Source organism: Eptatretus burgeri, chromosome 3 (genome assembly GCF_056783735.1).
Source record: "Eptatretus burgeri isolate ZD-2024b chromosome 3, Ebu_testis_v1, whole genome shotgun sequence".
NCBI classification, from domain to species: Eukaryota; Metazoa; Chordata; class Myxini; order Myxiniformes; family Myxinidae; genus Eptatretus; species Eptatretus burgeri.
Genome location: NC_140963.1, coordinates 49,152,242 through 49,168,790, shown reverse-complemented (window position 1 = coordinate 49,168,790; position 16,549 = coordinate 49,152,242). Strand labels below are relative to the sequence as shown.

The 16,549-nt window shown below is 42.5% G+C and overlaps 1 protein-coding gene across 6 annotated transcripts in view; it reads left to right on the top strand.

The window, feature by feature from the left end:
• Nucleotides 1–16,549, top strand: part of MYLK (myosin light chain kinase) — a 213,325-nt gene that overhangs the window by 73,131 nt on the left and 123,645 nt on the right. For 5 of the 6 annotated variants that reach the window (XM_085873203.1, XM_085873199.1, XM_085873202.1 and 2 more), the window contains 8 exons: nt 710–869; nt 1,626–1,800; nt 1,930–1,975; nt 2,408–2,467; nt 7,508–7,626; nt 14,037–14,258; nt 15,350–15,472; nt 15,792–15,944. In XM_085873203.1, the coding sequence (XP_085729329.1) occupies nt 710–869; nt 1,626–1,800; nt 1,930–1,975; nt 2,408–2,467; nt 7,508–7,626; nt 14,037–14,258; nt 15,350–15,472; nt 15,792–15,944 (1,058 nt within the window). The remainder of the gene's footprint in view (nt 1–709; nt 870–1,625; nt 1,801–1,929; nt 1,976–2,407; nt 2,468–7,507; nt 7,627–14,036; nt 14,259–15,349; nt 15,473–15,791; nt 15,945–16,549) is intronic. The other variant, XM_085873200.1, reaches the window with a different exon arrangement.

Genomic DNA, 16,549 nt, shown 5'->3' with positions numbered 1-16,549 from the left:
GGAAAGTAATTTGGTGCCAGTCCGGAGGATTAATTGTTTACGGTGAGTGACGGGCAGTTGGTGGTAAATAACAAAAGAATGAGTGGATACGAGTGGTGATGAAGACAGATGCACCTAAGGACGAGAACAAACCTGTGGGTTTGAAAGAAAGACTGAGGAGATGAAAGAGGATCGTTGAATTGAACGATGGTGGATTTAAATAAAGATTGAAAGGAGCAGAGGGTGCAGTGGGGGGAGAAATTATACCGGGATCATTTACTTTTAGTCATTTTCGGAAACATGAACATTGTTTGTCACCCTTATTGAAACAAGATGTTGGCTTTGTTAGCCTGGTCTTCTGAGTGTAGAGCTCATGTTGCCGGGCTCACAGGTTCAAATAAGTTATATTATGTTTATTTTCCATCATCTCCTAAAGTTGGAAAGGATAAATGGGTCACGTGATATTTGTACAAGCTCCACTATGATCAAACATATCAATAAAAAAAAAAATGTTGCATCTTATTTTTGATGGAGCTTTTTTTTTTTTCCTTACATGGGGTGTAAACTGAACTCTTTCTTCAAAATCAGATTGTTTTTTCCATTTCTTGAAATACTTCCCTGTGCTTCATTTTGAGAAAGCCTTTGATTGTGATGCTGTTTGCATTGGTTAGTTTGTGCAAGAGATAAAGAAATGAAAAGCACCTTCTTTGCTTTGTGTGTCACATGGCAGATTTTCTGGGACAGCACGAGAGAGTTGTGGAGGCATCTGGGGAGAGAGTCCTCCCAAGTTCATCAGTAAGCCATCTCGTGCTGTAATCCGCGAGGGTGGAACCGGTCGCTTCTCTTGTAAAATAACAGGCAGGCCCACCCCACAAGTAACCTGGACCAAGGTCAGAATCGAAATGAGTGTGGGAAGTTATGGATGATGATCTTAGTATATATATACAGTTCATCTTTGATATCCCCAAAACAATCTGACAATTTCTATGCTGTTTTAAAATATAAAAGAATATACGTCATATTGATTTATTAGATTAAACATGAGGACTATATGTGAGGTTTATTCTTTATCAATAAATAATGATAAAGAATATACCTCATATTGATAGCTCAAGAGCGAGTGCTTTGCTAATGTGCTGTACAGATGTTAATCCAAGGTAGGATGGTGTCTCCATTGATGGGTGGTTGTGGGGTATGAGTGTGAGGGGGTGTTGACATGAAAGTGCTTCCGATACACAGTATTGATACAATCATTTCGTGATCTAATAATAAATCTGGTCTCTGGGAAAACGATTGTACCAAAGGCTGTAAAAGCTTGATCTTGCCATCTTTGCACTGCATGAGCTCTTACAGCCTTTGATATAATCGTTGGTTACATATTTGCCATGATCAGCAGGACTTGGTTCAATGCAAAGCTGTATCCAATCAACTTGATAATCACCATCAGTGGTGTAAAGCAGATGAAGTGTCAGATAAAGAAAACATTTTAGTGAAACATGTTCAGAGAGAGGACAACAAGAAAAAGAAAAAGTGACTTTGTTATCAACTTGGTGCAATCGTGTCATCGAGTGTATATCTCCTACTGTTTGACTCACAAATCCCTTGTTCTATGCTCTTCGTATTATGAGGTGTGTACATGTGTACAGGAGGGTGATCCTGTTGTTGCCTCCGAGCACTTCCATATGTATGAGCGGGCAGGCATGCACTGCTTGGAGGTGATTGGAGTGCTGCTTGAAGATACCGGATCTTATTCTTGTTTGCTCGCCAGTTCAGCAGGCCAAGCCAGTGCCATTGCTGAGCTGGTGGTGAAACCAGCAACATGTATGTGCCACTCAAATTAGCACCGTCACATTTGTTGAATGAAGACGTGTGCTCAGGAAATGTTTTTTTTTCTTCCCTTTTGCTTGCTCTACCGAACATACTCATCTTCTTTACCTATGGTGTTTCCAGCCTGCACCACGCTTACAGTTTCCCCAAGTCAGACAGCTGTTACAAAGTAAGTGCTCACCCAAAGCAAGGTCTTCAGGTCTTTGTATCATTTTGATGACATTCCACCTGTCTTTGTGTTACTATGGTTACCTGTTTAAACGTTTTGATCCAATGCTGATCATATGCTGAGGTTAAGTTCATGATGGAGTCTCCAATCGTTTATTTAATTATTTAGCCACACTGCTTCGCCATAAATAATTGAAAATCAATTATGATTAAAAATGCACTTGCTTGGTTAATACAAACTAACTAATCCATTAAAAAGGTTCATTTACATTGGATAGGCATGCATACTGTGATAATGTATTTCAACCTCAATTCTCACTTTAATAGGAAGGTTAGGCCTTTTATTTGAGTGTTGATATTGACTCCCAATTGATGATGAAGGCTACCTAAATTACCAGATTATTGAAGACCAATGTGCCACTTCTCTCCCCAGTACAACTGATGCACAGGAAAAACCTTTGGCCAAGAGGAAAGAGACTACGACACCTCAGGGGTACGTGTAAGTCTGCAAAGAATTCTGTATATTCGAGGAAATGATGATTATTATCAAAGTAAAACAAAAGTCAAATTTCAAAGACCTGCTGGACCGGATCATTATTTTTTTTTAAATCTATTTATCTTTCTTCTTGCATCTTCTTGTACCATTAAGCATCAAATGCAACTTTAGTAAATGTCTGAGTAATTTATGTACATGTAACCATCTCGGCAAGCAAAAATGTACGTTGAACATCGAAACAACATTCACCGATTTTTAACTTGATGTTTATTCTTTGAGCTTCAAGGTCTGCACATTGTTGTTGTTGTTGTTGTTGTTGTTGTTCGGTGTCACGATGTAATTTTAACCGAATGTCAATGTTGAAACGATGCCGAGTGCTTGCCATGGTGTCTTGTTCATGAATGGCTGTGCAACACGTGCTGTGTCATGTATGTATTGGTGGATTTATGAGTGGTTATCAAACATTTGATGTCACTCATGAGTTATAGACGAGGCCACATCCAAAGAGATGACTGGCAAATTCACTGAAGCTGCATGTTGCTGCTTCGTGAATTTTTTTTTTCAAACTAGAATGTAAAATGAAAAATTTGATTGTGATCAGATGGATTAAGTCTCAGTTCTTGATATTAGCCTGGTGTTGGCTTAGTTGTTTGGGTGGCTGGCTTGGGATCTTAGGGTCCTGAGTTCGAGCCCCATTGGCTGCTGAATTAACACCAGGTGGGTTTGACTCAGCCTGTCATCCTTCTGAGGTTGGTGAAATGAGTACGAGTGTACTGGTAGAGAGGCACAGCATCAGCAGCGTAGTTGTGCCCCACTAAAATGATAGCTACCTGGCAGCTAAGCTACCATATGCACGAAGAAGAAGAAGTTCTTGATACTGGACTTTTGATATATTCGAAGTGAATCAATGATTGAGTTGATGAGCAATTCATTTGAACAAAAATGTGAGGGAACTACAAGATGTGACATTTACACTATTTTCCATTTTCCTGACACTCTGAGCCAGACCAAATGTCATGTAAATAGTTTGGTGATAATTGACTCTAGTTTTTATATCTGTATTGGTCAATACCCCTTGAGCTTATAGATACTTCCTGTGTAGGTTTTATTGCATGACTTCCTGGTGACAATGCGTGGCCTCGGTCCCTTTGTTATTTCGAATACACCTTAACATTTTTGTCCATTTTCTGCTAATATCCTGATAAAATAATATGCAAAGTACACTGTCTCACAATGTACTTCTCTTGCATGAATGTTGTGTACAAAGTTTCCTTGAGCTTCAGATCCTTTTTGAAAAAGCCACCATTCGTCATTCCTGTGGTTTGTGATTTCTTTCTTGTGGGAGGCAATGCCATGGAACCAGCAGACACAATTCCTTGTCTCCATCCCCATGAGAATCTGTGAAATAAGCTGGAATGTGATGATGTGGAGTATGTATCTTGCTCTTATCCGAGAGTATTTGCCTATGATATCCCTTGAACAGTGAGGAGAAAAGTACGCTCTCTGCACATTCCCAGAAAATATACACCCACCTGCCTGGGCATTTGCCCCAATCCTTGACCATATTAAAAAACCACCCATTGTTGCCCCTTTCCATTTGTTTTTAATCTCTTGGTATTTGAAGTAACATGCTTCCCACAAAGACTTCTTGTGATGGTGTTCAGGTTTATGTGGGGAAAGCCAAAAGGTCTACCTCATGTGAGATCCTCAGCTGTGAGAGATTTCTTTACTTCAGCAATAACCGGTCCGGAAGGTTATTGCTTTCTGTTCTGCAACTGGTCCAGACGTTCTGCAACAATGTTCTGCAAAAATTCTGCAACCGGTCCAGACAGCATCAGCCCACATGTCCGAAAAACCTGCTCCTCTGCTCTTGCTCACCCTCTCTCTTTTCGATTCACCCTCTCATTTGCTCAAGATCATCTGCCATCTGCTAGGAAATCAGCAAACATTACCCCTCTGCATAAAAAGGTGCAAAAACAGATCCCTGCAACGACAGACCAATCAGCCTTCTCCCAATCATCAGCAAGGTTATGGAATCCATCATTGCTTCAGAAATTAAATCCTTCCTCTTCTCCAATGGCCTGATTTCCGATCATCAATTTGGTTTCAGATCAGGTCACTCTACCCTGGATATGCTGCTTCTGCTCTCCCAACAATGGATGGAGGTACTCAATGCCACACGTGAAATCAGAGCCGTATCCCTAGACATATTACGTGCTTTTAACATGGCCTGGCACCCTGCCCTGCTTACCAAACTCTCTTCCGATGGTACCCAAGGCCATCTTTTAATTTTTTAAATCTTACCAAACTCATGGCTCGCAGCTAACGTGTGGCCCTGAATGGAGTTCTCTCATCCCCTCTTCCTGCCCAAGCTGGAGTTCCTCAAGGCAGTGTTCTGGGCCCTGTTTTTTTTTCTGGTTTCATCAATGATCTCTCCTACTCTCTGGAAAATCCTCTTTATCTCTATGCTGATGACTCCACCCTCTGCCGTACCATATGTCATCCCTCAGACTGGCAAGCAGCAGCTTCTTCGTCTTTGCAGATCTGGATAAAATCACAAAATTCTCACACTCTCACTTTGTCTCTCCAAAAGGACCGTTTGGAACCCGGTCCTTTCTACATTCTCAACAATCCTCTGGAAGAAGTCCTTTCATTCAAGCTTCTGGGTCTCACTATCTGCTATGATCTTTCCTGGCAAAGCCACATATCCAACATGGCCTCCAAAACCACTCATCGACTGGGAATCCTCTGTTGTCCAAAGTCCTTCCTCGGCCCACCTGAGCTCCTGACCAAATACAAATAAAAGCTTTCGTCCGCAGCCTGATGGAGTACTGCTCTCCCCTCTGGGCTGGTGCTCCTGCCTTTCACCTTTCTCGGCTTCACGCTGTCTGTGGAAACCAAGGCATTTCGGATCATTGGTATCCCCCGCAGTGAGGCTGCGTCTTTGGGATCCTCACTCCCTCAGCGCAGGCAGGTCAGTGGTCTTTCTGCCTTCTACCGTTTCCACTCCGGTGTTGCCCCCCCACACTCTGTCTGCGATAGGCCTCCACATACTTATGCACGGCACTCAAAGTCCGCCAACAACCCCCCTCTGGTAAAACTACCAAAATCACGAATCACTGCTCACCTTCACTTTTTCATTCCTCTTTCTCCCCACCTTTGGAACAGACTCCCACACTCTCTTCAATTGCACTCTTCTCTCCAGGTCTTCAAAACAGCTGTGCAACACCACCTCTTATCTTCCCCCATCCAAAGCCACAATCTTTTCTACACCCATTAATCCACCCCAAACCAACCTCCTTCAAATTCCTTGCCTTTCTTCCTGAACGTTCCCTGTCGTGCAAGGTCCTGAAAGTCCCTGTGGTGTCCATCTTGTTTACACCATGTTCCCCACCCATCCCTCTCCCTTCCACAGATATAATGTCTATGTTCCCCACTGTTTTGTCCTTCCCTCTCCCACCCCTCTTGTCTCCTGCCCCCCCCCCACCTGTTGTGCGTTGTGTGTTAGCTCTCATGCAAGCATGGACAATGTAGAAAAAAAATAAACAAATACATAAATAAAACTGAAGACATCACAATAGGAGATATCATTGAAAGGTCAAAACACAACCTTCAACTTGAATGCAAAAAATATTAGTTTTTTTTCGAACAAGGATTGCGATATCCTCAGCTATTTCAGAAAGGTCGGTTGGTGGGCCCATACTCTTCACTGAACACCATGGTGCTCACAAAGGGCCGTGAACGTTTCATGTGGCTGAGAACCAACCCTGGAAAGGTCGCCGGTCAATCGCAGGCATCTGATACGACTGACACCTCTCACTGAGCAGCCATTGGGAATGTAATCCACACTGGTGAGGGAAATGTAACAGCACTTTTCCCACTGACTTACCAAGCCACTCTTCGTTGTCGAAGAACCTGATTGGACTTTGTTTCCACCCTTTTGCGGATGTGTCACATCTCTGGTTTCAGCACCATCAGAGAAGTTTTGTGGAATTGCTTTCCTTGGTTTACTCATTTTAAATGCATCTCTCAAGAATATTCACGTGGGAAGAGGGAAATGCCTTTTCTTAGTTTGTGCAAGAGTGGGAGAGTAACTGTGTCTCGTCTTTGATGTAGATATTGATTGTTTATTTTGTAATCATTGTGATCTTCAGAAGGATGTCCTGGTATTTTATTTAGCGTTTTTGACTGTTCATTATATTTGTTGTGGCAAAATCACATTGTAAATGGCTGTCCTTACTTTGTTTGCAAGTTTGCTATAGTTTAAGGGTGTCTCATGATAAATATGATCTCATAAATGGCTATAACTACATTCTCTGCAAGAGGAAAAGTCATCCATAGTCTCTTACGATTTCCTATTTGAGTCACTTGTGCCTGTTCTATTTTGAGTTGCCTCCATTTGGGATGTGAGGAATGCCTTATTGTGATAAAAGCATTTTATGAGGAGACTCGTTTGACATCCAGGTAAGACAGCGAAGGAATTTTTGAATGAGAATTTAAATGTAGTTTCTTTATTCAGACGTGTCCTTTCCAGTGTTCTCCTCTTTTAAATGGAGTTCCTGATGTTGTATATTTGATCATTGTAATCTAAAGCATGTAGCAACTAGAACAGCACTTGGTAGAGCGCGTACCTCCAACAGGCTGAACAGTTTACATTTTGTATCCAACCGATAGGCCGGATCTGTATCCGAAACTGAACCATAATCTAGTTGGCTTGGACTTGTCACATACCCAACTCATCCAAGTTTTGTCATAACTCGTCCACAACTTTTTGAAATATCATGTGATCTCTCATTTTGGCCCCATCTCTTAATGGTGAAGAATTACTTTAAAAAAAATTTTTTTAACTCTCTCGTCCAGATCCAGATCTTCACCAAAATCGAATCTACTGTATTTGTTATTGTATCCTGCTCACAAACAGACAGACAAACAGACAGGGGTGAAAACATAACCTTCGTCCACCTTCGATGACATTGGTAATTATTTAATCAGAATTCCCTGTTAACATTTATTCTTCTCTTTTCTTCATCTCTCTAGACCTGAAAATTTGGAGCGAAACAAAGATGAAGATGAGATTAACTTGGCTCCAACTTTCATTTCCTTACCACTTTCAAAAGATGCTCTCGAGGGTGACCTTGTGGAGTTTGCATGTAAAGGTAAATTTTTGCTCTTGCAAATGCAAGGAATAATACTTTGTTTGCAAAACGTTACTTGACATCAAATTATATTTCATCATTCAATTGCTTGTAAAGGTCTCAGCAGCTTTTACATGCACTTTATCTTCAATGAAGGATTGTTAAATTGTTTGGTGATTGTTCCAACATTCATATTTTTGACTGTGATCAAAGGTGTTCTCGAAATTAGAACAGATGTAATAAATCGAAATTGATAATTTAAATATAGAGAACCTATTTTTGTCTTTTCCTATTGTATGAAGTTCAATTGTTACTTTGACTTTATTTGTTAAAGATGCAATGTTGACTTCAGGTTTGGTGTTTGTATTCATGAGCTGTGGATTTGGAACTGTATGCGTGTGTTCCAAAAAGACGCGAACAACTTTGGTTGTAAATATATTTCGGAACACAAATGATACAATGATACTGTTGCGAATTCGCACCCGCCGGCGTGCGGATGGCCACGTCACTCGAATCGCGACCGCGTCGCCCACCGGACAGACAATTCAGTCGTGACCCTCCGGGAACTATCACCCGGAGCCAGTCACGGGTGGGCCTTTCGACCTCACCACAATCGTGCCAATCGGCCACCCGCGTAGGATAGGGTTGTTCGCCAAACTCGACCGACCTAAGTACCCACGCGGATGGTAAACCGGGCGATCTTACCTCGCTGCAGGTCGACTCCGGACACGAACCGCTTAAGCGGTCCGTTCCATGCTACAGTGATAACCGAGCGGTGTTATCGTCGGCCTCGACGGTTCCGATTAATTACCGGGCGTATTAAGCCCACTACGAACCCTTTACGTGAAGCAGGATGGAGGGTCAATAAAGAAAAGACGAAGCGAAACGAGAAAACAGTTCACACAAAGCACATTTATTACGCGACACACGGAAAGCACACATATACAGCCAAACAGTCAAAATGCACATATAGCAATCAAAACAAAAGCAACGACAACGCAGAGTTACTACCGACTACGCACACACACGGCAACACTTATACAGTTCTACTTTACAGACGGCGCCAACACACATTTACTCAAAAGCCAAGGAAAGAAGCCACCCTCATAGACAAGGGGGCAGAAGGGCCTGTAGGCCAATATGCGCGCATGACCTGAAGGAGCGGCCAGGCCCGCGAGACCGGGGGGGTCCTACCCGCGTCCTCGTGACGCGTTGGCGGACGAGCCGCAGATGTGGCTGCGTGGCTGTTCCCCGACTCCGTGCTCCTTGGCGGGTTTCGTTGGCACGACGTTTGGAGTGGGGTGGGAACGGGGTCCCCTTGTTGCACTATCTCAGCACGGGGAAAGGGGGAATTGTTGATGCCCTGGGGGAGAGAGAATGGCTGGCTGGCTTGGGTCCCGCGACGAGCGATCCCACACCGTGACCTCGTCGCCGACCGCCGTCCTTCTCGCCTCGGACCCGAGCTCCTTGCCTCTTCCCGCAACTCTTCTCAGCCGACTCCAGAACCCAACTCGATGACACACCGATGACTTCGCCACCCGACTCGACTTGACTCTCTGCCACACCGATGACTCGACTCGCTCTTTCTCCCCTGATTCGCCTTGCGCTCGCCGTTTTATAGGCTGACAGGAGCAGCTAATATGCAAATATCCGGATCAGGATGACCTCGGGGGTGGAGCCACGCTCGCCAATTGGTCGGAGGAAAGGGGGCGTGAACCTCCCCTGATCCTAGAATTTGCATATATCGATTTCCTACAGACGCGCCTGGAGGCGGGGCCAAGCCGCTCCGCGCTTGCTCATTGGACGGAGCAAAAGTGGGCGTGTAGCGTTCTTGATCCGAATTCTCCCTCGGAAAGGCCGCTATTTGCGCTCGCGGCTCGGTGCGTATTGCTGAACGGGCCCAAGACAGCCTGACGCTCAGTGTTCACAGGTGGTGCGGGAGTGGCCGTAGAAGGAGAGAAGTGAAGGTGGTGGAGGGTTTTCAGTGGCGGTTTGATGGTTATGGTGCCGTTTGGGAATGGCGGTGATGCGATGATGTGAGATTGAGTTGTGAAGGTAAAGGTCGTGGCTGTTAGCGTTGTTGTTGTTGTCTGAGGGTTGGAGCGTGGTTGCAGTTGGTGACGATGGCTGGCGTGGTGGTTGTTGTGTGATTGCAGTTGAGACGTGGTTGGTTCAAAATAAAGATAGAACAGAAAAACGGCTATCTCAAAGTGTCGCAGCCCCAATGAATCACATAAATTCCCTCTAGACAACGGGTTTGGGCTAACTACACATGTACTTAAGAGATATCTCACCTACGGGTCCTGAATGGTGGTTTGCGAATTTCCACAGCCGTAACAATACCTTTGATTTATATGATGCAGAAACACATCCAGTTTCTGCAGGTTTGTCACCTTGGTGTTGTTGACAACTTCTTTAACAAACCCCCACAGAAAAACATCAAGGGGGGTTATGTCTGATGATTGTGGGGCCAGGAGGTTGGTCCATCTTGGCCAATCCAGTAACCTGGAAATTTTTCATTCAGTACAGATCAAATGACTAAGGCCCAAATGAGGGGGAGTGCCACCTTGTTGAGGAATGATATTGGGCTGCAGGTCTTCAATTTGTAGGAAGGCGAGTCCTTCCAACATGTTCATGTAAATTGTTAAGGTCACTACGTCCTCTACAAAGAAAAACAGACTCACCAAGCAGTCATGGAGAAGGCCACACCACAGATTGACCTTCGGACTGTCACGTATGTGTTCGATGACCATGTGGGGGTTTTTAGAGCCCCAGATCCTCACATTGTGCCGGTTGACCTTCCCCATGCCTGGTGTTGGCTTTATGGTTAGGGTGGTGGGCTTGTGATCCTCGGATCCTGAGTTCAAATCCCCCTCAGCTATTGAATTAATACCAGGTGGGGTTGACTCTGCATGTCATCCTTCCGAGGTCAGCAAAATGAGTCCCAGCATGCTGGTATACTGTGTCGGAGTGACGCCCTGTCCAGGATTATGCCCGATAGCTAAGGAGATTGCTCTGTCCAGGATTGTGCTCAATAGTCAAGGAGATTGCTTCGGCAGCACCAACGCTCTGCACAGAGTATGGTCCCCATGGATGGATGGATGGATGGATGGATGGATGGATGGACCTTCCCCGATGGTGAGCTTCACGAAAGTGAGCTTCATCGCAAAACATGAAAGTGAGCTTCATCTGTGAACGTGACCTTTTTCAGGTAACCTTTGTCATCCTCTGTGAGATTCAGCATTTCCAAGGCAAATGCCTTGCGTTTGGGTCCATCATTTGGTTTGAGTTCCTGCAGAATCTGCACCTTTATCGACATAAACTTTCAGTCTTTTATGCAAAATCCTGTGTACATTGCTGGTTGGTTGTCCCAGTTTTCTGTATGTGCATCAAATTGATTTTCTGAGGCATTGTTGAAATGATTCACACACTCGTTCAACGTCTGTTGCACTTGTGCTTGGTCGACCGGTACTTTTCTGTTTCTGACAACTTCCAGTCTCCTGAAATCTCTTGTACCACTCTCTGATATGAGTCTGTGATGGCAAATTCCTTCCATATCTTTTACGCAAATTACGCTGAACTTGCATGTCGGATCTTGTCTCGGTGAACCATTCGACACACCGAGAGCTTTCTCCTGTGAAGTCGCCATTTTCTTTTACATTAAACCACCAGACTTGAAAATCAAGAAAACTTTACGGGTTTCTGTATCATATAAATCAAAGGGTATCGTTGTATCGTCTGCGTTACTAAATATATTAACAACCAAAGTTGTCAGGCTCTTTTTGGAACACCCTCTATATTTGCTTCTTGTGCTGTATTAAAATGTGAATATATTATATGTTGTGCATAATGCAAAGCTGCAACCCCATTATCACTGTTTAATCCTCATTAGTTACCAAAACAAGTAAGGTTTTAATTTTAAATGGATAACACCGTGCACCAAGACTGGAGTTGCATGAATGGAGTTTTTACTCCACATTCTCATCTCTGCCCCCATCTCTACTCCATCTTACAGGATGCTTCTTGGAGTAAATGAAATGTCCCCCCCCCCCCCCCCGACAAAAGTTTTTTTTAAATCTTCTAAATAACCTTGATACCTCATCCACAACCTGTCTTTATATGGTTAGTGTTCTAATTCTCATATATTATGTACCTGCACTAGTCGTGGGGCAACTTAGCTAAATATAGCATAACAATTGTGCATTTTGTGAGGAAAGCACCAAATTTGGCACACTAGTAGCCTATCATATTATGAACAGATTTGGATATTGGGCCATCTCAAATTCAGCCGCTGATGGCTGTGGCAGCCATTTTCCACTGCCATCAAAAATTTTGACATGGCCCAATATCCAAATCTGTTCATAATATGATAGGCTACTAGTGTGCCAAATTTGGTGCTTTCCTCACAAAATGCACAATTGTTATGCTAAGTTGCCCCACTATAGGTTGTTCATGTTTGCTCTGCAATTCCTGCACAGAAGTTTGTGTATGGTGGCTAATCTCACAGCAATACACAAGAAGGGTAACAAAACCAACCCTCTGAATTACATATCCAAAAATGTATACGATTTATACAACCCTCGTAAATTTGCCTTCTTCGCATAATCAGCACACCGGTGAAAGAATTCCAAATAGCAGCAGACTTCAAGTCTTGTCTATATTTTCCATTTTTTTAATTTTAGATTGTTCATTTGTCATCAGTCATTGACACATACTGGACATGCTCTTACAAATCCAACAATGCATGGATGCCCTGAACCTTAAGCACAAAGAAGACAAAGCAGTCGCACTCGACATTTCTCATGTGTTTGACAAAGTCTAGGCATCCATGCAGTCCTCCTCACCAAGCTATCTGTAAATGGCATTCAAGATCCTCTCCAACACAAGCTGCCAGATTTCCTCCATGAATTTCAGCAGTGTGTGGTGTCCCTCGTGTCATTGTGTGGGGATTCAACCTATTTCTTTATTAGATCCTCTTTGCTGTTTTGCAGAAAATTCAAACATTGTGCCAGACAATTTCTCTGCCTAAAGATAGAGAAGCTGCAGCTGCATCCTTTTCTTTCAATCTACAGAAGATAACAATCTGGTCAATAACTAAGAATGCAAGGTTCATTTCTAGAATGTCATTCACTCTTGCCTTGTCATTACACAAAGACCACTTGCAAATGTCCATTTCATTTTAATCAACTTTTGACAGAGTGGTCCTTGGAACTCCTTGACCTAACAATCTGCCAAGACTTTGCGTTGTCCACATCTCTTAGTTGGCCTCCAGGACAACCTATCACCTTGGCTTTTATTCCATAGAACCAAGTCTTTCCATTGTCATGGTTTCATCCTCAGCTCTTAATCATGTGCAAAGCACTTATCAGCAATTCCAGAGAGTATCATTCTCTTATGAGGATTGTTGCTATGGCATATCATTTTGCTCTTCCAGAGTCTGTGAAGTCCAAAACCCTGAGGATGATTGGAGTATCGAGGTAAGAGGTGAAGCACAAGCTATACTTGCCTTTCAACACAGGCTTTTTGTGGCCTTTGGAGGGCCTAATGTCCTCTTCTTGCATTGAAGTTCCTTGTAAGGGAGCTGGTTCTGTGAGCTTTGATAAGCTAATGGCTTATTCCTGCATTGAAGTTTCTTGTAAGGCAGCTGATTCGTCAAGACATCGACTCACCACCATGTTATGTCATCCCTGATCCCCACTCATTTCCTGCTTTATTATTGCTGACTCCTTTTCCTTTTGCTCCCATACCCTACCCGATTTATCTACATTTGGAATCGTATATTTTTATCTTCTTATTTATCCAGTCTTTTTTTTTTTCTTCGCATCAGGCTTTTCTACCCTTGTTGTTTCTCCATTCGCGGCGTCTTTTCCTCTCCCGATTGTTTTAGAATTGACCTTTCATCCAGCATTCTCAGCTATTCCATGATCCTTTAACTATGAAAAAGTACTTACCTGCTTTTTTAATGTAAAATCGATGTTAATATTGGCTTGAGAGTTCAAGTAATGTGGCGCATCAAAAAAAAATTTTTTTCATTCAAAAAGCAAAGAAAGGGAAAAAAAAATAACACCATATAAGGACATCGAATCTGAGTTATGTTGTCACCTCCCGTGAAATAGTATACATTTTATAAGGTCGACTTTGATATCTGCAGCCACTTTTGCTTGGTATGTGTTGATATTTTTTGGACAGTGATACATGGTTCCTGTAGGAGATATCACATACATATATCACATACAAGGCAAGGATGTTCGTAAACTATGGACAAACACGTATGAAGCATAAATGCATAAAGCAAGTTTTACTTCATCATAGGAAATTGAATAGTGTGTTGCCTAACGATTGACTACTGTATTTGAACATAATGCATGGCCATGTCATAAAAGTTGCCTTTAGTTTCGGACAAAAATTTGTTTTTACCTTATTGATGACAGTGACTGGAAAGCCCAAGCCATCAATACAATGGTTCAAGGAAGGAAAAGACCGTAAAGCCTTGGAAAAAGGATTGATGGTTGAAAAGAGTCCAGGAGAACATGCTCTCATTTTGCACCAGATCTCCCAAGATGATCACGGAACTTACAACTGTCAAGTTACAAATAGTGTGGCAACAGTGTCTGCTGATGTCAAACTCACCGTTCAAGGTTTGCATCATAAAGGTAATTTGCAAACAAGAATCGCTGACAAAGTTTCCGATTTAAAAATATTTGACACGAATGTCTATGTATACAATATTGCAAACCCATGTAATTTGCATTAACCATCACAAAGTTGAAGATTCATGAGTCAGGAAAGGTTTAGGGCATATATATCAGAAGGAGCAACATTGCCTGGTGTTGGCTTAATGGTGAGGGTGGTGGGCTTGGGATCCTCGGATCCTGAGTTGAAATCCTGCTTGGTTGTTGAATTAATACCAGGTGGGATCGATAGCCTGTCATCCTTCTGAGGACGGCAAAATGAGTATCAGCTTGCTGGGATGATTGAACCATCGACTAACCTGTGTTGGAATACTGACCTATCCATGATTGTGACCAATAGCCCAGGAGACCGCTTTGGCAGCACTGATGCTCTGTACAGAGTATGGTCTTGATGGATGGATGGAGCAACATTAAGGTTGTGATTGAGTTGTGATTTGTCATGAAAATGTGATCTATGTCCAAATTGATTAAGTGATGATGGAACAAATTATGGATATGTGGTGAGGTTAAATGATTGGGTGAAGCATTGCAACAATGAATTAAATTGCAAACTAGCATGAAACTGCATCAAGCTTGTATGTTGCTGTGGTTTTTTTCTGCCATATAATTTGACCTTTTACTTGAACCTAAAATACATTGAAACTGATGTAACCCGTCATGAGATTTGCACATAGCGTTTGAAGCAACTGGAGGGATTTTAAGAGTGTTGTACGAAAGGGGTTAAATAACATCATCATCATCTTCGTTATCATCAGCCTATTTAAGTCCGCTGCAAGATCAAGGCCACCCACAACTCAAAGGGTCATTACCATACTTACCACACATGCCAAATGCGAAAGAATTGGGGAAGGCATATGTAATTTGGCAAGGTTGCCGGTGATGTCTCACTCACTCTTCACCAAAGACACCTTGGGATCTTTAATGTCCACTACTAACCATGCTGGCAAAAGGGTCCTCACAACTTGAAGGCGAGTGTGCATACCTCTAAGCTATACTGTCAGGCCTTTTAATTTGCCGTGTACTGATAAACCAACTTTTTTCTTGATGCCTAGAATCTGACCGAGTTGCAAAGTTTGCATCACCCCTTTCGGATTGCTGTGTTCTGGAAGGTCAGACGATCTTGCAATGTGGAATCACTGAAAAACCCTTTCCAGATGTCACTTGGCAAAAAGACGGTGGGTTACATTTTCTTCGAAATCTGTGACTTGCCAAAAGGGAAGTTTCTCGTGATGAGAAATTTCCAGAAGCAAAGTTATAAAAGTCGTAACATTATAGGAGCTGATTTATTAATGTTATTGATAATGTTTACAATCTGTTTTCATTCCAAAATTGTCAGTAAAAAGGAGAGTTTCAAAATCGACCATGGAATGAAAGTGACGACGACATGAATCATGATTGTACATTTCTTATAAATGTTAATGTTGAGCCATATTTTGGTTATAACTACATCTGTTTGTGAGTGTGCCACTGTGATTCCCATGATTTCCTTTCCAGATAAGGTGATACCCGAGGCCAAAGTGTCCATCGAGGAAGGTTCCTCCAGTACGTCTGTTGATGAGGCATTGATACAAGATGCGGGCCTATACTCGTGCGTCATCCAAAACGGTGCGGGAAAATCCATCTCACGCTCTTTGGTGACTGTGCAAGGTCTGGCAAAATGTCCATGGTGTCATTCATCTGCAGCATCACCAGACAAATATCTCATCCTGCAGTCACATCTTTTGATTTTGCAGTAATTTAACAATTTAATTATGCATGTGTTATTTTAGAATCAGGACAGTGCAACCTCCTCTTATTAAGTTAAGTTTGTTGTTTAAAAACAAAACAAACAAAAAACAGTTTGATGTCTCATATTTGCTTTGGACATTATCTCGCAGTCATGGAGTTTTATGGTAATGGTTGAAGAATTGCAAATATGCCGTTTGACCGAAAGCGAGGCACGTCTTTCTGAGTAACAGTGAACTGGATTCATATCATACACATTTTATATTGCTATTTGCGATAATCCAAAACGCCACAATGCTCCAGATTTTATATCAATACTATTGTATCTTAACATGTTAACACAGTGCAAAACGATCATATTCGAAAGTAGCTGTTCGAGCCGTGGTGAATCTGATGAGAACAAGCAATATTAAAGGAGGGGCTCCCCCCTCCCCCCTCCCCCCCCCCCCCGTGAGAACAAGTATATATATATATATATATATATATATATATATATATATATATATATATATATATATATATATATA